Source organism: Hyla sarda, chromosome 7, assembly GCF_029499605.1.
Source record: "Hyla sarda isolate aHylSar1 chromosome 7, aHylSar1.hap1, whole genome shotgun sequence".
In the NCBI taxonomy this organism is placed as follows: Eukaryota; Metazoa; Chordata; class Amphibia; order Anura; family Hylidae; genus Hyla; species Hyla sarda.
In genome coordinates this window covers 6,704,103-6,726,686 of record NC_079195.1, presented here as the reverse complement: position 1 = coordinate 6,726,686, position 22,584 = coordinate 6,704,103, and the positions used below count along the sequence as shown (strand labels likewise).

The 22,584-nt window shown below is 49.1% G+C and overlaps 1 protein-coding gene across 2 annotated transcripts in view; it reads right to left on the bottom strand.

The window, feature by feature from the left end:
• Positions 1–22,584, bottom strand: part of NPHS2 (NPHS2 stomatin family member, podocin) — a 53,856-nt gene that overhangs the window by 3,712 nt on the left and 27,560 nt on the right. For both annotated transcript variants that reach the window (XM_056529382.1, XM_056529383.1), the window contains 6 exons: positions 15,024–15,367; positions 9,109–9,209; positions 8,705–8,777; positions 5,835–5,917; positions 2,929–3,132; positions 2,763–2,818 (listed from right to left, as the gene is read on the bottom strand). In XM_056529382.1, coding sequence (XP_056385357.1) covers positions 2,763–2,818; positions 2,929–3,132; positions 5,835–5,917; positions 8,705–8,777; positions 9,109–9,209; positions 15,024–15,367 — 861 coding nt within the window. The remainder of the gene's footprint in view (positions 1–2,762; positions 2,819–2,928; positions 3,133–5,834; positions 5,918–8,704; positions 8,778–9,108; positions 9,210–15,023; positions 15,368–22,584) is intronic.

The following is a 22,584-nucleotide window of genomic DNA, read 5'->3' as shown; positions in this document are numbered from 1 at the left end:
GGTCTGGCGAGACTGGTCACAGGAACGTAGAACCTGTTGATAAGAGAGGCCAAAAAAAATTTTCCTGCAGATCCGGAATCCAAGACGAGCATAGTAGAGAAGGAGAAGGTAGAGGCAGATATCCGCACAGGCACAGTAAGGCGTGGAGAAGCAGAGTTGACATCAAGAACTGTGTCACCTTTGTGCGGAGTCAGCGTACGTCTTTCCAGGCGGGGAGGACGGATAGGACAATCCTTCAGGAAGTGTTCGGTACTAGCACAGTACAGGCAGAGATTCTCCATGCGGCGTAGTGTCCTCTCTTGAGGTGTCAAGCGAGACCGGTCAACTTGCATAGCCTCCGTGGCGGGAAGCACAGGAACAGATTGCAGAGGACCAGAGGAGAGAGGAGCCGGGGAGAAAAAACGCTTCGTGCGAACAAAGTCCATATCCAGGCGGAGCTCCAGACGCCATCCGGAAGAACGCATGTCAATGCGAGTGGCAAGATGAATGAGTTCATGTAGGTCAGCAGGAGTCTCTCGTGCGGCCAGAACATCTTTAATGTTGCTGGATAGGCCTTTTTTAAAGGTCGCGCAGAGAACCTCACTATTCCAGGACAACTCGTAAGCAAGAGTACGGAACTGAATGGCGTACTCGCCAACGGAAGAAACACCCTGGGCCAGGTTCAGCAGGGCAATCTCGGCTGAAGAAGCTCGGGCAGGTTCCTCAAAGACACTTCGAATTTCCGAGAAGAAGGAGTGTACAGAGGCAGTGACGGGGTCATTGCGGTCCCAGAGCGGTGCGGCCCATGACAGGGCTTTTCCAGACAGAAGGCAGAACACGAAAGCCACCTTAGACCTTTCAGTAGGAAACTGGTCCGACATCATCTCCAAGTGCTGGGAACATTGCGAAAGAAAGCCACGGCAATACTTAGAGTCCCCATTAAATTTGTCCGGCAAGGACAGGCGGAGGCTAGGAGTGGCCACTCGCTGCGGAGGAGGTGCAGGAGCTGGCGGAGGAGAAGATTGCTGGAGAAGTTGCGACTGAAGTTGGTGCGAAATGGTGGACATTTCCGACAGCTGACGGGTTAGAAGGGCGATCTGTCGGGCTTGCTGGGCGGCCACCGTGGTGAGGTCAGCGACAACTGGCAGAGGAACTTCAGCGGGATCCATGGCCGGATCTACTGTCACGATGCCGGCTGGCAGGTAGTGGATCCTCCGTGCCAGAGAGGGATGGCGAGGACCGCGCTAGTGGACCGGTTCTAAGCCACTACAGGTTTTCACCAGAGCCCGCCGCAAAGCGGGATGGTCTTGCTGCGGCGGTAGTGACCAGGTCGTATCCACTAGCAACGGCTCACCTCTCTGGCTGCTGAAGATGCTGAAGATAGGCGCGGTACCAGGGAGTAGGCAGAAGCAAGGTCGGACGTAGCAGAAGGTCGGGGGCAGGCGGCAAGGATCGTAGTCAGGGGCAACGGCAGGAGGTCAGGAACACGGACTAGGAACAGACAAGGGAACGCTTTCACTAGGCACAAGTGCAACAAGATCCGGCAAGGGAGTGCAGGGGAAGTGAGGTGATATAGGGAAGTGCACAGGTGATCACACTAATAGGTAATTGGGAGATTGGGCCAGACACCATCATAGGTGCACTGGCCCTTTAAATAGCAGAGACCCGGCGCGCGCGCGCCCTAGGGAGCGGGGCCGCGCGCGCCGGGACAGGACCGACGGAGAGCGAGTCAGGTACGGGGACCGGGGTGCGCATCGCGAGCGGGCGCCACCCGCATCGCGAATCGCATCCCGGCTGGAGGCGGAACCGCAGCGCACCCGGTCAGTGGATCTGACCGGGGCGCTGCAGCAACAAGGATGAGGCGAGCGCTCCGGGGAGGAACGGGGACCCGGAGCGCTCGGCGTAACAAATACCCACCAACACAGTGGTAATGGGAAGAGCAGGGACTATCAGGTCTGGAGTATCAAAAAATGGCGCTCCAGGTCTTACAGTAGCAGCCTAGTATTATTAGGCTGGAACAGGGCAATATAAATGGCCCTTCCCACCCAGGTAGTACCAGGCTGCTGCTGTTTTCCCCACGATCTCCCTGCTGCACCCGAGTTGGTTTAGAGAGTTGGGTGCAGAGTCAGCGGCTCGTGATGTCACAACCACGCCCCACTAGTGACATCATGGCCACACTCCATCAATGCAAGTCTATGGGAGGGGGGGGGGGGGGGTGACGGACCTTTGCATAGGGGATAAGAAGTCTAGGAGCGGAGTATCCCTTTAACCCCATATGCTTTATTCACCCCTACATTTACCCCATATGCTTTATTCACCCCTACATTTACCCCCATATACATTGTTCACCCCTACATTTACCCCCTTATACTTTGTTCACACCTACATTTACCCCCATATACATTGTTCACACCTACATTTACCCCCATATACTTTGTTCACACCTACATTTACCCCCATATACATTGTTCACACCTACATTTACCCCATATACATTGTTCACACCTACATTTACCCCCATATACATTGTTCACACCTACATTTACCCCCATATACATTGTTCACACCTACATTTACCCCATATACATTGTTCACACCTACATTTACCCCATATACATTGTTCACACCTACATTTACCCCATATACATTGTTCACACCTACATTTACCCCCATATACATTGTTCACACCTACATTTACCCCCATATACATTGTTCACACCTACATTTACCCCATATACATTGTTCACACCTACATTTACCCCATATACATTGTTCACACCTACATTTCTGTTCTTTCCACTTTTATCCCCCAATGACACGTCACAGCGTCCAATGCCACCTGTAAAGAAAATCAAATTTCCACCAGATACGAAAACCTTGATTCCTGACCTCATGACATGACGTGTGACGAGTTATTGATATCCATTACTGCTTGGGCGACTCTCTTACCTTCACTTCCTCTCCGATGCTCTTTCTTTCTAGTAGGATATCTAGGAAGGATCTGTGTGCCAGAAGACGCTTGGTTGTGCTCTGGATCAGCAGCTGGAGGGCGCTGGAGACGTTGTTGACACTTGTTAGAAATAGAGCAGCGTTTTCTAGGCGGTAATAACAGATCGCGTCGACCTCCAATGTCACCAGATCTTTAGTAACAATCTAATAGAGGAGAAAAACATTATGTAGGTAAAACCTGTTGGGCAGATGTAATCTTGGCTCTGCCTATAGATGGCGGCGTCTACTATTATATAAGCTGAGAGGACCATCACATAGGCAAAATAGGCAACTGCCTAGAGCGCCCTCTTGATGGGGTCGCCGCTCTACTCGCTGCAAGAAAGCAGCCAGCCAGCATCTGAAGCACCCGCCGCTTATTCGAAGCAGCCCCCAGCCAGCACCACCGTCACACCCCCCTTCACCGGTACCATAATAATCTGCATTCTTCTGCCTGCTGGAGGAGCACAGCGCCACCTGTGAGGCAGACAGGCCGGTCAGGTCCATCCAGCATCCTGACATCATGCGCTGCCTCCATACATCCGGCCCAACCCCCGCCCTGAACCCCAGTAGTAAGGAGATTACATGAAGAGGAGATTTGTTACAGTGTGTCACCCCAGTATTAAGGAGATTACATGAGGAGGAGGTTTGTTACAGTGTGTCACCCCAGTAGTCAGGAGATTACATGAGGAGGAGGTTTGTTACTGTGTGTCACCCCAGTAGTAAGGAGATTACATGAGGAGGAGGTTTGTTACAGTGTGTCACCCCAGTAGTAAGGTGATTACATGAGAAGGAGGTTTGTTACAGTGTATCACCCCAGTAGTAAGGAGATTACATGAGGAGGAGGTTTGTTACAGTGTGTCACCCCAGTAGTAAGGTGATTACATGAGAAGGAGGTTTGTTACAGTGTATCACCCCAGTAGTAAGGTGATTACATGAGAAGGAAGTTTGTTACAGTGTGTCACCTCAGTAGTAAGGAGATTACATGAGGAGGAGGTTTGTTACAGTGTGTCACCCCAGTAGTAAGGAGATTACATGAGGAGGAGGTTTGTTACAGTGTATCACCCCAGTAGTAAGGTGATTACATGAGAAGGAAGTTTGTTACAGTGTGTCACCTCAGTAGTAAGGTGATTACATGAGGAGGAGGTTTGTTACAGTGTGTCACCCCAGTAGTAAGGAGATTACAATAGGAGGAGGTTTGTTACAGTGTGTCACCCCAGTAGTAAGGAGATTACATGAGGAGGGGGTTTGTTACAGTGTGTCACCCCAGTAGTAAGGAGATTACATGAGGAGGGGGTTTGTTACAGTGTGTCACCCCAGTAGTAAGGAGATTACAATAGGAGGAGGTTTGTTACAGTGTGTCACCCCAGTAGTAAGGATATTACATGAGGAGGAGGTTTGTTACAGTGTGTCACCCCAGTAGTAAGGTGGGGGGCATGTCAAGGGCGGGGTCAAAGGGCGGCAGAATTCCTTTCACATAGGGTGGAAAAAATCCTCCCACCAGCCCTGGCAGCAACTTGTAGGGGGCGAGCTGTGGAGGTTTTAGACCATGGGGAGGCTGCATTTAGGTCTAATATGGGGGTCTTAGATGAAACCCTCGGTTAGACCTGGTGGGCTGGTGGATAGTTACAGAGGGTTCTAGTTGCCCTGCAGGCCTGTATAGTAGCCTGGAAGGCTGGACCTCTAGTAGGGCCTAGATTAGAAGCCTTGGTAAGGACAGTCCTAGAGGTAAAAGCTGGGCTATCCCTCAGTGAGGAATATCAGAAAGTTAAACATATTTGTAAATTACTTCTTTAAAAAAAATCTTAAGCCTTCCAGTACTTATCAGCTGCTGAAGTTGAGTTGTTCTTTTCTGTCTGACCACAGTGCATTCTGCTGCCTGTCTTAGGAACTGTCCAGAGCAGAGGTTTTCTATGGGAATTTCTCTGGACAGTTCCTGAGACAGACAGAGGTGTCAGCAGAGAGCACTGTTGTCAGACAGAAAAGAACAACTCAACTTCAGCAGCTGATCAGTACTGGTAGGATTAAGATTTTTTAATAGAAGTCATTTACAAATCTGTTTAACGTTACGGAGCCAGTTGATATGAAAAAAAATTGTTTTTCACTGGAATTCCCCTTTAAAGGGGTACTCCCGTTCTCCAGCATTCTCAACACTCAGAGGCCGTGATCGTGACGTCACGGCCACGCCCCCTCCATTCATGTCTATGGGAGGGGGCGTGTCGACAGACACGCCCCCTCCCATAGACATGAATGGAGTGGGTGTGGCCGTGATGTCACGGCAACTGACGCAGGAACCCGGCATTTGGTTAGAACACCGGGTGCTGCAGGAGGTCGTGGGGGGCCCCAGCAGCAAGACCCTCGGCGTTCAGACATCTTATCCCCTATCCAAAGGATGTCTAGCAGTGGAGTACCCCTTTAAGAGGGGGGGGCAGAGATAAGAGAATAACTGATGGAAACATGAGAGTGCGTGGTCCTGTGGGAAGTAACACAGTCCAGGGGGATCTCCTGTGAACAGGATCCAGGGAGTTATTTGACTTGTTAAACATCTTTATATTATTGTTGATGTCCCGAAACGTTGAAGCCACCGAGCGTGAGAGTAACCACTAAGCTGTAGTGCCTCAGTCTCTCCATCTGTCATTAGATTTTGTATAAAAGACAGAAACCAATGTGTAAAGCAGATCGTCAGTAACCGTGAAGGGCGGAATTATTTCCTATAGTTTCGGATAAATATTTTGGTCGCGGCCCCTCAGCATCAATGGGAATTTCGGGAATGTGAACGATTGTCAAAAAACAGGAGTGAACATGAATAAAGCTAAAAAAAAAAAAAAACATCCCGAAATGTGAGCACAGGCCGCCCTGTCCATATATACCTGGTGAAAGGGAACCTGGAAGGTCTTTATACGGAGGTCCAGCTTGGTGCATTTGTCCAGAATCGGGAGATAAAAACAGATTCCTGCAAAAAGAAAAAAAAATGATATTAGAGGAAAGGGTTAAAGGGGTACTCCAGGGAACACAATCAATCCCCTGTCTACAGGATAAGGCATAAGTGGCTGATCATGGGGGATTTTGGCCGCTGGGGCCCTTTTTGATCTCCTATATGGGGCCCGGCTCTGGCTGCTCAACCTTTGGAGACGAGCAGGAGTGACGGCCGCTCAGCCAATCACCGGCTAAGACAGGGTCCCATCTCAGTCTGTTCAGGGGGCAGGACTACTCTGGGGACTGGTGAGTAACTGAGCCCCATACAGACATCTGAGGGGGGTCCCAGGGGCCAGACCCCCATGATCAGACATATATGCCCTATCCTGTGGACCTGGGATAGGTTGTGTCCCTTAAAGGGGTTATCCAGGAAAAAAACTTTTATTTATATATCAACTGGCTCCATAAAGTTAAACAGATTTGTAAATTACTTCTATTAAAAAATCTTAATCCTTTCAGTACTTGTAAGCTTCTGAAGTTAAGGTTGTTCTTTTCTGTCTAAGTGCTCTCTAATGACACGTGTCTCGGGAACTGCCCAGTTTAGAAGAGGTTTGCTATGGGGATTTGCTTCTAAACTGGGCGGTTCCCGAGACAGGTGTCCTCAGAGAGCACTTAGACAGAAAAGAACAACCTTAACTTCAGATGCTCATAAGTACTGAAAGGATTAAGATTTTTTAATAGAAGAAATTTACAAATCTGTTTAACTTTCTGGAGCCAGTTGATTGTTCTTTCCTGGATAACCCCTTTAAGTACCCCTTGGTGAGGAGATAAAATGTTTCATAGAATAATAGATCACTAGAAACTCAGAGGCCACATTTAAACATCACAATGGGGATCCCACTGGTTGGACACATATACATTATCATCAAAACTACAGAAACATAAAGGGGTTTTCTGTAGATGACAAATTCCAGGAAGTTGTGTAGTTCTTTCCAGTCTGACCACAGGGCTCTCTGCTGACACCTCTGTCCATGTCAGGAACTGTCCAGAGTAGGAGAGGTTTTCTATGGGGATTTGCTCCTGCTCTGGACAGTTACTGACATGGACAGAGGTGGCAGCAGAGAGCACTGTGGTCAGACTGGAAAGAAATACACAACTTCCTCTGTAGTATACAGCAGCTGATAAGTACTGGAAGGATTAAGATTTTTAAATAGAAGTAATTTACAAGCTGATTTAAAAACATTAAAGTACCCCTTTAATACCCCATAGTGATAAAAGGACAACAAAATAAATGTAAAAAAAAGTATTCATACCCTTTACTATGACGCTTATATTTAGCTCTGGCTCCTCTTTTGTCAATAAATTTGCTAAAATTTCTAACATTCTGTGATCACTTTGTCATTATGGGGGATTGGGGGCAGAATGATGGGAAACGCGCAGGGCCACAGAACAAAATTGGAAAAAAGTGACCGGAGGTGAAGAATTTCCAGATACATCATATATAGTCACCGGGGTGAAGACTTTCCAGATACATCATATATAGTCACCGGGGTGAAGACTTTTCAGATACATCATATATAGTCACCGGGGTGAAGATGCTCCAGATACATCATATATAGTCACCGGGGTGAAGACGCTCCAGATACATCATATATAGTCACTGGGTGAAGACGTTCCAGATACAACATATATAGTCACCGGGTGAAGACGTTCCAGATACATCATATATAGTCACCGGAGTGAAGACGCTCCAGATAAATCATATATAATCACCGGGGTGAAGACGTTCCAGATACAACATATATAGTCACCGGGGTGAAGACGTTCCGGATACATCATATATAGTCACCGGGGTGAAGACGTTCCAGATACAACATATATAGTCACCGGGGTGAAGACGCTCCAGATAAATCCTATATAGTCACCGGGGTGAAGACTATACAGATATATCATATATAGTCACCGCGGTGAAGACTTTACAGATACATCATATATAGTCACCGGGGTGAAGACGCTCCAGATATATCATATATAGTCACCGCGGTGAAGACGTTCCAGATATATCATATATAGTCACCAGGGTGAAGACGCTCCAGATACATCATATATAATCACCCCGGTGAAGACGCTCCAGATACATCATATATAGTCACCGGGGTGAAGACGTTCCAGATATATCATATATAGTCACCGCGGTGAAGACGCTCCAGATACATCATATATAGTCACCGGGGTGAAGACTATACAGATATATCATATGTAGTCACCGCGGTGAAGACGCTCCAGATACATCATATATAGTCACCGCGGTGAAGACGCTCCAGATACATCATATATAGTCACCGGGGTGAAGACTATACAGATATATCATATATAGTCACCGCGGTGAAGACTTTACAGATACATCATATATAGTCACCGCGGTGAAGACTTTACAGATACATCATATATAGTCACCGGGGTGAAGACGCTCCAGATATATCATATATAGTCACCGGGGTGAAGACTTTCCGGATACATCATATATAGTCACCGCGGTGAAGACGTTCCAGATATATCATATATAGTCACCAGGGTGAAGACTTTACAGATACATCATATATAGTCACCGGGGTGAAGACTTTACAGATACATCATATATAGTCACCGGGGTGAAGACTTTACAGATACATCATATATAGTCACCGGGGTGAAGACTTTACAGATACATCATATATAGTCACCGGGGTGAAGACTTTACAGATACATCATATACACTATAAGATATATGCACATAATACATGTGATAAAATATCTAAACTATAGAAACATAGTAAATAAGTACCCGGCCCTCTGGCCCGACCCGGCAGCAGGCGTCCCAGGCGGAATATAACCGCGCGCTCGTATTCTCTCAGAATCTGTAAAGAAATACAAACATTGAAATGTCATTGAACCTGCACCATCCGGTACGACCTGTAGGGGGCAGAGGTAGAATAATAATACTGATGGCCTCCTGATCAGCTGACTGAAAGGGGTGGAGGCTCTGCAGACACAGCACCATATACTCTTTAGTGGTTGTACCTTGTCTCGACAAGAGGGCGTGTCCTAGTGACAAGTGGGTGTGATTTTATTGGGATAAAGGGGTGTGGCCGCAACTTTGTGTGCCAAAAATGACACCAAATTAGCGGCATAAGATAAAAAACGTAAAACATAAAAAACGTAACCCCCACCGCCACTTCTTGCTCTCACCTTAATGCAGAACCAGACGGAGAGCGGGAAGGTGAGGACGGCGAGCAGTGCGCAGCACACGGTGAGGAGGAGCTCACATAGTCTAAGGCCGGGAGACTTCACTGCGAGAAAGAGAAGAGCAGGGTCAGTGCATTTATATATGACAGCAGGGGCGCCTCCTAGAGGTGGGAGAAGGATAATGTGTGGTGGTCCTGGTTGCCATGCAATGTCCCACTACGGGTAAAAAAAGCCAAGCCCTGTTTCCAAATCTCACACCTGTGCAAACTCTGTATAGGAAAGAGACTTGTAAACAGGGCTCGGCTTCCAGATGACAATGTCAATCAAACAGAGACAGACGGGGATGGGAGGGGAAGTAGGATGAATGTTGGCAAATTTTAACAATTTCGGTGGGACCTGCCATCCTAGTAACGTATATAGGGGCTTCCCGACTCGTATGATCTGACACAATGAAATTCTAGAACCTGAAGAAGTCTGGGGGAAGGGGGGAAAGGTGTCTGGCAGCATCTTTTTCCTGTATCCCTATTAAGGACACATGTATGCTCAGTCAAGCCGAGCATCCATGTATAAGGTAGGGGATTTGGGAAAAATAGCTGTCGGACAAAGAAACCAGTGAGTCTTTAGCTGTTGCAAAACAGCCGTTTGCTGTCCGGGCATGCTGGGAGTTGTAGTTTTTCAACAACTGGAGGCGCACTGATTGGGAAGCACTAATCTAGGCTAACTTTAGCGCAAATGAAGCTCTGCGGCTTTCTCCGATTCACAGTCAGCATCAGGGGGCAGTCCTGAGGCTCCCATTGATTTCAATAAGACAGCTGTTGGCTGTCCGGGCATGCTGGGATTTGTAGTTATGCAAGAACCAGAGATGTACTGATTGGGAAGCACTAATCTAGGCTACTTTTAGCCCAAGTGAAGCTCTGCCCTGCGGCTTTCTCTGAGTCACGGTCAGCATGGAGGGGGCAGCACTGAGGCTTCCATTGATTTTAATAAGACAGTTGTTTGCTGTCTGGACATGCTGGGAGTTGTAGTTATACAACAACCAGAAAAGCACTGATTGGGAAGCACTAATCTGGGCTACCTTTTGCCCAAGTGAAGCTCTGCCCTGCGGCTTTCTCTGAGTCACGGTCAGCATCAGGGGGCAGTACTGAGGCTTCCATTGATTTTAATAAGACAGTTGTTGGCTGTCTGGACATGCTGGGAGTTGTAGTTATGCTGCAACAACCAGAAAAGCACTGATTGGGAAGCACTAATCTGGGCTACTTTTAGCCCAAGTGAAGCTCTGCCCTGCGGCTTTCTCTGAGTCACGGTCAGCATCAGGGGGCAGTACTGACCATTGATTTCAATAAGAGCTTCACCGCTTATTCACACAGAGAAGAAGTAACACGTCACTCCTTAAATTGTGACGCTCCCTTCAATGGAGGACGTTTAAGTGTCACTCTTGTTCTTTTTTAGCCACAAAACACCACAAAAAACTACATCACCCCCCCCCCCCCACATTATTATTTTTTTTTTATACCATTTATTAGTAAAGGTACTTTTTTTTTTTTTTTTTTTTTGGCGTTTTATCTCCTGCATTTTTCTCATCGCAAGTCATGTGATTCTCTCACTATGTGACTCAAGGGAAAAACGCCCCAGAACAAATTGCCAAGGTACGTGCACACATGGCGTTTTTTTTCTGACATTTCTTTTCCACCAATAGGAGTCTACATGAGGAAAAACGCTAATATTTCAGGAAAATGACGCCAGACCCAGAGCACGCTGCCATTTTGGAAAACCGTCCCTGAGCCTAAAAAATGACATAAGTGTCTTAATCTGTGTCGCCTACAATTCACCCATCGCTGTTATTATGATCTCACTACGGTCATTAGTACAATTCGTAACAACGATAAAAATCGGTTCACGCCATCCCACATTTGCGCTAGGGCTGCACGGCAACTTGTAACATTAAATTACAGACTCAGGCCAGACTCATGGCGCCAAAAGTATGGTAGACGTGCCGGAGTTGTGCCGCTATTTCAGGCCATGCTCAGCGTATTTTCTATCGTATTTGTGGCCGTTTAAAAAAATAATAACAATAATTTTTAATGACAATTTTTCTAAATTTGTAAAAATTCCTGCAGGATATTTTACGGCCCATTTTTTCTTTTCCGTTCAGATGTTATTATACATTATATACCTGCCACCATTTCTTACTTACGGCTGCAAATAATTAACCTTTTTTTTTTTTTTTTTTTTTTAACAACCACTGGAAATTACAGAAAAAAAAAATGTTTTTTATTTAAACAATGTTTTTTCCATAGACTTTAATACAACACAGAATTTTGCGAAAATATTAACTTTTTTTAAACCAATTTAACAGGTGTATTTAGAAAAAAAAATACAGCTCCTTTTACACTGTGTGAATAAAGCCTTAAAGGGGTACTCCGGTGAAAAACTATTTTTTTTTTTAAATGAACTGGTGCCAGAAAGTTAAACAGATTTGTAAATTACTTCTATAAAAAAATCTTAATCCTTCCAGTACTATTTAGCTGCTGAATACTACAGAGAAAGTTGTTTTCTTTTTGAATTTATTTTCTGTCTGACCGCAGTGCTCTCTGCTGACACCTCTGTCCATTTTCGGAACTGTCCCGAGCAGGAGCAAATCCCCATAGCAAACCTCTCCAGCTCTGGACAGTTCCTCATATGGAAAGAGGTGTCAGCAGAGAGCACTGTGGTCAGACAGAAAAGAAATTCAAAAAGAAAAGAACTTTCTCTGTAGTAAACAGCAGCTGATAAGTACTGGAAGGATTAAGATTTTTAAATAGAAGTAATTTTTTCCATAGACTTTAATACAACACAGAATTTTGCGAAAATATTAACTTTTTTTAAACCAATTTAACAGGTGTATTTAGAAAAAAAAAAAATACAGCTCCTTTTACACTGTGTGAATAAAGCCTTAAAGGGGTACTCCGGTGAAAAACAATTTTTTTTAAATCAACTGGTGCCAGAAAGTAAAACAGATTTGTAAATTACTTCTATAAAAAAAAAATCTTAATCCTTCCAGTACTTATCAGCTGCTGTATACTACAGAGAAAGTTCTTTTCTTTTTGAATTTCTTTTCTGTCTGACCACAGTGCTCTCTGCTGACACCTCTGTCCATGTCAGGAACTGTCCAGAGTAGGAGCAAATCCCCATAGCAAACCTCTCCAGCTCTGGACAGTTCCTCATATGGACAGAGGTGTCAGCAGAGAGCACTGTGGTCAGACAGAAAAGAAATTCAAAAAGAAAAGAACTTTCTCTGTAGTAAACAGCAGCTGATAAGTACTGGAAGGATTAAGATTTTTAAATAGAAGTAATTTTTTCCATAGACTTTAATACAACACAGAATTTTGCGAAAATATTAACTTTTTTTAAAACCAATTTAACAGGTGTATTTAGTAAAAAAGATAATACAGCTCCTTTTACACTATATGAATATAGCCTTAAAGGGGTACTCCGGTGAAAAACTATTTTTTTTTTTAAAATCAACTGGTGCCAGAAAGTTAAACAGATTTGTAAATTACTTCTGTTTAAAAATCTTAATCCTTCCAGTACTTATCAGCTGCTGTATACTACAGAGAAAGTTCTTTTCTTTTTGAATTTATTTTCTGTCTGACCGCAGTGCTCTCTGCTGACACCTCTGTCCATGTCAGGAACTGTCCAGAGTAGGAGCAAATCCCCATAGCAAACCTCTCCAACTCTGGACAGTTCCTCATATGGACAGAGGTGTCAGCAGAGAGCACTGTGGTCAGACAGAAAAGAAATTCAAAAAGAAAAGAACTTTCTCTGTAGTAAACAGCAGCTGACAAGTACTGGAAGGATTAAGATTTTTAAATAGAAGTCATTTACAAATCTGTTTTAGCATTCTGTCACCAGTTAATTTGAAAACAATAATTTCTCACCGGAGTACCCCTTTAAAGGGTTACTTCAGCCAAAATGGACTTATCCCCTAGACACAGGATAGGGGATATGTCACTGTTCATGGGGGGTCCGACTGCTGGGACCCCCTCCCTGTGATCTCCTGAATGGGACCCCATTCTATCCGTGATCTCTGGGCACGCTGAGAGTTGTAGTTTTGCAACAGATTTTTTTTTTGCTTTAGTTCCTTTTTTTTTTTGTACAAAAAGTGGGTGAATTTATGGCGTGCGTTAGGGTATGTTCACACTGCGGAATTCGCGAGGAATTCCGTGAGTAGAATTCCGCACTGTGAACATTACCATCAGTGTGAATGGGTCTTCCGCGAGACCCGTTCATACTGAGGAATTTCAGCAGCGGACAATTCCGCCGCTGAAATAGTTCCGCATGAAGAAAGGACAGGTTCTTTCTTTGCGCGAAATTCCGCGAGACCTGCATAGCCGTCATACCGCCGAAGGCGGTAGGACGGCTATGCAGGTCTTGCGGAATTCCGCGCAAAGAAAGAACATGTCCTTTATTTGGGCAGAACTATTTCAGCTGCGGAATTGTCCGGCGCTGAAATAGTTCCGCACAGACGGCGGACAATAGTTCCGCATCGAAGGCTGTAGGACGGCTATGCAGGTCTCGCAGATGGAATTCCGCGCAAAGAAAGAACATGTCCTTTCTTTGTGCGGAACTATTTCAGCTGCGGAATTGTCCGGCGCTGAAATAGTTCCGCACAGACGGCGGACAATTGTTCCGCACCGAAGGCAGTAGGACGGCTATGCAGGTCTCGCGGACGGAATTTCGTGCAAAGAAAGAACATGTCCTTTATTTGGGCAGAACTATTTCAGCTGCGGAATTGTCCGGCGCTGAAATAGTTCCGCACAGACAGCGGACAATAGTTCCGCATCGAAGGCAGTAGGACGGCTATACACGTCTCGCGGACGGAATTCCGTGCAAAGAAAGAACATGTCCTTTCTTTGTGCGGAACTATTTCAGCTGCGGAATTGTCCGGCGCTGAAATAGTTCCGCACAGACGGCGGACAATAGTTCCGCACCGAAGGCTGTAGGACGGCTATACACGTCTCGCGGATGGAATTCCGCGCAAAGAAAGAACATGTCCTTTCTTTGTGCGGAACTATTTCAGCTGCGGAATTGTCCGGCGCTGAAATAGTTCCGCACAGACGGCGGACAATAGTTCCGCACCGAAGGCTGTAGGACGGCTATACACGTCTCGCGGATGGAATTCCGCGCAAAGAAAGAACATGTCCTTTCTTTGTGCGGAACTATTTCAGCTGCGGAATTGTCCGGCGCTGAAATAGTTCCGCACAGACGGCGGACAATAGTTCCGCACCGAAGGCTGTAGGACGGCTATGCAGGTCTCGCGGACGGAATTCTGCGCAAAGAAAGAACATGTCCTTTCTTTGTGCGGAACTATTTCAGCGGCGGAATTGTCCGGCGCTGAAATAGTTCTGCACAGACGGCGGACAATAGTTCCGCACCGAAGGATGTAGGACGGCTATGCAGGTCTCGCGGACGGAATTCCGCGCAAAGAAAGAACATGTCCTTTCTTTGTGCGGAACTATTTCAGCGGCGGAATTGTCCGGTGCTGAAATAGTTCCACACAGACGGAATCTCCGCTCGCGGAATTCCGCAAGCGGAGATTCCGCAGTATGAACATGAGCATTCGCAGCACCCATTACACACCCCTCTCCAAAAATGTAGCAAAGAATTGGGGGGGGGTCACATGTACCTACCCTTTCAAGTCAAGTTCACACACACAGAAAAAGTTACGTATTTTCGGCAAAAAACAAAAAACAGCCAATTTTACATTGTATGAACACGACCCTAAAGTAACCTGTGACCTTTGACCAAAACTTTGTCAGACTTGGATTTATTTTTTTTGCGCCTATTGCGTCGCAGTCACGAGTTTCCACGTTACGACCGTTGTTGAGGTTTAGACCCAACCTGATTCATAAAGACATAAAGCCGCTCCGAAAACTTACCGTCCTCCCTCTGCTCGCCCTCCAGAAGAGCCATAACTTCCGTCTCCTCGTCTGAAGCCACCACATCGTCCACGTTGACCACAGCGGACACTTTCCCATCGTTCTTCGGGGGGTCTCTGACCTTCTCGCTCCGGGGTCTTCCTGGGTTTCCTTTCTTTTCCCCCCTCTTAGACCCTTGGCCGGCGGAGTCCCTCTGCTTGTGAGGAGCTTCTCTGGAGGAGCTGCGGGACCTTCTCTCAGTCATGGTGTGATGGCCGGGGCGGGGGTCGGCTGCTCTTCTTATGCGGTGGTGACAGCTGGAACGTGTCGCCAGACGGGAGGTAATGAGACACATTCCACATCTCCTGAGTAATAACATGGAACATGACGTATAACAAATGACCAGAAAGGACACAACATGAAAACCACCGACCGGTGAAGTGATACCGGGGATGATTTGGTGACAATGGCGCCCGCTGGACTTATATTAGGAGAAGTGACCGGTAGTGAGGTGTAGACTCCGGGGTCAGATCATCGCCAGAGCGGACGTCTTGTCCCCGGTATGTGGTGGTTACTACCGACCAAAAGTGTCCAAGAAAGGACAACAGTGACCAGGACAGGGTCATGTGTGGGGGTGAAGACCGGTCCGATCCCACAGAAGAGCTGCTGTAAAGCAAACTGCTGAAAAGCTCCCAGCAGAACAGTCAGATCACACAGGACATGTATGGGGCCCCACAGACCGGTCAGATCACACAGGACATGTATAGGGCCCCACAGACCAGTCAGATCACACAGGACATGTATGGGGCCCCACAGACCGGTCAGATCACACAGGACATGTATGGGGCCCCACAGACCGGTCAGATCACACAGGACATGTATGGGGCCCCACAGACAGATCAGATCACACAGGACATGTATAGGGCCCCACAGACTGGTCAGATCACACAGGACATGTATGGGGCCCCACAGACCAGTCAGATCACACAGGACATGTATAGGGCCCCACAGACCAGTCAGATCACACAGGACATGTATAGGGCCCCACAGACCGGTCAGATCACACAGGACATGTATAGGGCCCCACAGAACAGTCAGATCACACAGGACATGTATGGGGCCCCACAGACAGATCAGATCACACAGGACATGTATAGGGCCCCACAGACTGGTCAGATCACACAGGACATGTATGGGGCCCCACAGACCAGTCAGATCACACAGGACATGTATAGGGCCCCACAGACCAGTCAGATCACACAGGACATGTATGGGGCCCCACAGACCAGTCAGATCACACAGGACATGTATGGGGCCCCACAGACCAGTCAGATCACATAGGACATGTATAGGGCCCCGCAGACCAGTCAGATCACACAGGACATGTATGGGGCCCCACAGACCAGTCAGATCACACAGGACATGTATAGGGCCCCACAGACCAGTCAGATCACACAGGACATGTATAGGGCCCCACAGACCGGTCAGATCACACAGGACATGTATGGGGCCCCACAGACCAGTCAGATCACACAGGACATTACAGCGGTTTATATGGTCGTTGGCTGTCTGGGCATGCTGGGAGTTGTAGTTTTGCAACAGCTGGAGGCCCCCTGGTTGGAAAGCACTGGTGTAACATTTCTCTAATGACTTTTATCATCACATCAGGAGGCGCTGACCCGGCACGACCTCTCATTACAGGACATGTCTGGGGCCCCACTGACTGGTCAGATCACACAGGACATGTATAGGGCCCCACAGACCAGTCAGATCACACAGGACATGTATGGGGCCCCACAGACCAGTCAGATTACACAGGACATGTATAGGGCCCCACAGACCAGTCAGATCACACAGGACATGTATGGGGCCCCACAGACCAGTCAGATCACACAGGACATGTATAGGGCCCCACAGACCAGTCAGATCACACAGGACATGTATGGGGCCCCACAGACCAGTCAGATCACACAGGACATGTATGGGGCCCCACAGACCGATCAGATTACACAGGACATGTATAGGGCCCCACAGACCGGTCAGATCACACAGGACATGTATAGGGCCCCACAGACAGGTCAGATCACACAGGACATGTATGGGGCCCCACAGACTGGTCAGATCACACAGGACATGTATAGGGCCCCACAGACAGGTCAGATCACACAGGACATGTATAGGGCCCCACAGACCATTCAGATCACACAGGACATGTATAGGGCCCCACAGACCGATCAGATTACACAGGACATGTATGGGGCCCGACAGACCAGTCAGATCACACAGGACATGTATGGGGCCCCACAGACCACACAGGACATGTATAGGGCCCCACAGACCAGTCAGATCACACAGGACATGTGTAGGGCCCCACAGACCGGTCAGATTACACAGGACATGTATAGGGCCCCACAGACCGGTCAGATCACACAGGACATGTGTAGGTCCCCACAGACCGATCAGATCACACAGGACATGTATGGGGCCCCACAGACCAGTCAGATCACACAGGACATGTATAGGGCCCCACAGACCATTCAGATCACACAGGACATGTATAGGGCCCCACAGACCAGTCAGACCACACAGGACATGTATAGGGCCCCACAGACCGGTCAGATCACACAGGACATGTATAGGGCCCCACAGACCGGTCAGATCACACAGGACATGTATAGGGCCCCACAGACCGATCAGATTACACAGGACATGTATGGGGCCCCACAGACCATTCAGATCACACAGGACATGTATAGGGCCCCACAGACCGGTCAGATCACACAGGACATGTATGGGGCCCCACAGACCGATCAGATTACACAGGACATGTATGGGGCCCCACAGACCATTCAGATCACACAGGACATGTATGGGGCCCCACAGACCAGTCAGATCACACAGGACATGTATAGGGCCCCACAGACCAGTCAGATCACACAGGACATGTATAGGGCCCCACAGACCGGTCAGATCACACAGGACATGTGTAGGTCCCCACAGACCGGTCAGATCACACAGGACATGTATGTGGCCCCACAGACCAGTCAGATCACACAGGACATGTATGGGGCCCCACAGACCGGTCAGATCACACAGGACATGTATAGGGCCCCACAGACCAGTCAGATCACACAGGACATGTATGGGGCCCCACAGACCGGTCAGATCACACAGGACATGTATGGGGCCCCACAGACCAGTCAGATCACACAGGACATGTATGGGGCCCCACAGACCGATCAGATTACACAGGACATGTATGGGGCCCCACAGACCATTCAGATCACACAGGACATGTATAGGGCCCCACAGACCAGTCAGATCACACAGGACATGTATAGGGCCCCACAGACCAGTCAGATCACACAGGACATGTGTAGGTCCCCACAGACCGGTCAGATCACACAGGACATGTATGTGGCCCCACAGACCAGTCAGATCACACAGGACATGTATGGGGCCCCACAGACCAGTCAGATCACACAGGACATGTATGGGGCCCCACAGACCAGTCAGATCACACAGGACATGTATGGGGCCCCACAGACCGGTCAGATCACACAGGACATGTATGGGGCCCCACAGACAGGTCAGATCACACAGGACATGTATAGGGCCCCACAGACCAGTCAGATCACACAGGACATGTATGGGGCCCCACAGACCGGTCAGATCACACAGGACATGTATAGGGCCCCACAGACCAGTCAGATCACACAGGACATGTATGGGGCCCCACAGACCGGTCAGATCACACAGGACATGTATGGGGCCCCACAGACCAGTCAGATCACACAGGACATGTATAGGGCCCCACAGACCAGTCAGATCACACAGGACATGTATGGGGCCCCACAGACCGATCAGATTACACAGGACATGTATAGGGCCCCACAGACCGGTCAGATCACACAGGACATGTATAGGGCCCCACAGACAGGTCAGATCACACAGGACATGTATGGGGCCCCACAGACTGGTCAGATCACACAGGACATGTATAGGGCCCCACAGACAGGTCAGATCACACAGGACATGTATAGGGCCCCACAGACCATTCAGATCACACAGGACATGTATAGGGCCCCACAGACCGATCAGATTACACAGGACATGTATGGGGCCCGACAGACCAGTCAGATCACACAGGACATGTATGGGGCCCCACAGACCACACAGGACATGTATAGGGCCCCACAGACCAGTCAGATCACACAGGACATGTGTAGGGCCCCACAGACCAGTCAGATCACACAGGACATGTATAGGGCCCCACAGACCATTCAGATCACACAGGACATGTATAGGGCCCCACAGACCGGTCAGATCACACAGGACATGTATAGGGCCCCACAGACCGGTCAGATCACACAGGACATGTATAGGGCCCCACAGACCGATCAGATTACACAGGACATGTATGGGGCCCCACAGACCATTCAGATCACACAGGACATGTATAGGGCCCCACAGACCGGTCAGATCACACAGGACATGTATGGGGCCCCACAGACCGATCAGATTACACAGGACATGTATGGGGCCCCACAGACCATTCAGATCACACAGGACATGTATGGGGCCCCACAGACCAGTCAGATCACACAGGACATGTATAGGGCCCCACAGACCAGTCAGATCACACAGGACATGTGTAGGTCCCCACAGACCGGTCAGATCACACAGGACATGTATGTGGCCCCACAGACCAGTCAGATCACACAGGACATGTATGGGGCCCCACAGACCGGTCAGATCACACAGGACATGTATAGGGCCCCACAGACCAGTCAGATCACACAGGACATGTATGGGGCCCCACAGACCGGTCAGATCACACAGGACATGTATGGGGCCCCACAGACCAATCAGATCACACAGGACATGTATGGGGCCCCACAGACCAGTCAGATCACACAGGACATGTATGGGGCCCCACAGACCGGTCAGATCACACAGGACATGTATGGGGCCCCACAGACCGGTCAGATCACACAGGACATGTATGGGGCCCCACAGACCAGTCAGATCACACAGGACATGTATAGGGCCCCACAGACCAGTCAGATCACACAGGACATGTATGGGCCCCACAGACCACACAGGACATGTATAGGGCCCCACAGACCAGTCAGATCACACAGGACATGTATGGGGCCCCGCAGACCAGTCAGATCACACAGGACATGTATGGGGCCCCACAGACCGGTCAGATCACACAGGACATGTATAGGGCCCCACAGACCAGTCAGATCACACAGGACATGTATAGGGCCCCACAGACCGGTCAGATCACACAGGACATGTATAGGGCCCCACAGACCAGTCAGATCACACAGGACATTTATGGGGCCCCACAGACCGATCAGATTACACAGGACATGTATAGGGCCCCACAGACCGGTCAGATCACACAGGACATGTATAGGGCCCCACAGACCGGTCAGATTACACAGGACATGTATGGGGCCCCACAGACATATCAGATTACACAGCACATGTATAGGGCCCCACAGACCAGTCAGATCACACAGGACATGTATAGGGCCCCACAGACCAGTCAGATTACACAGCACATGTATGGGGCCCCACAGACATATCAGATTACACAGCACATGTATGGGGCCCCACAGACCAATCAGATCACACAGGACATGTATAGGGCCCCACAGACTGGTCAGATCACACAGGACATGTATAGGGCCCCACAGACCAGTCAGATCACACAGGACATGTATAGGGCCCCACTGACTGGTCAGATCACACAGGACATGTATAGGGCCCCACAGACCAGTCAGATCACACAGGACATGTATGGGGCCCCACAGACCATTCAGATCACACAGGACATGTATGGGGCCCCACAGACCAGTCAGATCACACAGGACATGTCTGGGGCCCCACTGACTGGTCAGATCACACAGGACATGTATGGGGCCCCACAGACCAGTCAGATCACACAGGACATGTATAGGGCCCCACTGACCGGTCAGATCACACAGGACATGTATAGGGCCCCACAGACCGATCAGATTACACAGGACATGTATGGGGCCCCACAGACCAGTCAGATCACACAGGACATGTGTAGGGCCCCACAGACCGGTCAGATCACACAGGACATGTATGGGGCCCCACAGACCAGTCAGATCACACAGGACATGTATAGGGCCCCACAGACCGGTCAGATCACACAGGACATGTATGGGGCCCCACAGACCGGTCAGATCACACAGGACATGTATGGGGCCCCACAGACCGGTCAGATCACACAGGACATGTATAGGGCCCCACAGACCAGTCAGATCACACAGGACATGTATAGGGCCCCACAGACCGGTCAGATCACACAGGACATGTATGGGGCCCCACAGACCGGTCAGATCACACAGGACATGTATGGGGCCCCACAGACCGGTCAGATCACACAGGACATGTATGGGGCCCCACAGACCGGTCAGATCACACAGGACATGTATAGGGCCCCACAGACCAGTCACATCACACAGGACATGTATAGGGCCCCACAGACCAGTCAGATCACACAGGACATGTATGGGGCCCCACAGACCAGTCAGATCACACAGGACATGTATGTGGCCCCACAGACCGGTCAGATCACACAGGACATGTATAGGGCCCCACAGACCAGTCAGATCACACAGGACATGTATGGGGCCCCACAGACCGGTCAGATCACACAGGACATGTATGGGGCCCCACAGAACGGTCAGATCACACAGGACATGTATGGGGCCCCACAGACCGATCAGATTACACAGGACATGTGTGGGGCCCCACAGACCGATCAGATCACACAGGACATGTATGGGGCCCCACAGACCAGTCAGATCACACAGGACATGTGTAGGGCCCCACAGACCGGTCAGATCACACAGGACATGTATAGGGCCCCACAGACCGGTCAGATCACACAGGACATGTATGGGGCCCCACAGACCAGTCAGATCACACAGGACATGTATGGGGCCCCACAGACCAGTCAGATCACACAGGACATGTATAGGGCCCCACAGACCGATCAGATCACACAGGACATGTATGGGGCCCCACAGACCAGTCAGATCACACAGGACATGTGTAGGGCCCCACAGACCGGTCAGATCACACAGGACATGTATAGGGCCCCACAGACCGGTCAGATCACACAGGACATGTATGGGGCCCCACAGACCAGTCAGATCACACAGGACATGTGTAGGGCCCCACAGACCGGTCAGATCACACAGGACATGTATGGGGCCCCACAGACCAGTCACATCACACAGGACATGTATAGGGCCCCACAGACCGATCAGATCACATAGGACATGTATAGGGCCCCACAGACCGATCAGATCACACAGGACATGTATGGGGCCCCACAGACCAGTCAGATCACACAGGACATGTATAGGGCCCCACAGACCGGTCAGATCACACAGGACATGTATGGGGCCCCACAGACCAGTCAGATCACACAGGACATGTATAGGGCCCCACAGACCGGTCAGATCACACAGGACATGTATAGGGCCCCACAGACCAGTCAGATCACACAGGACATGTATGGGCCCCACAG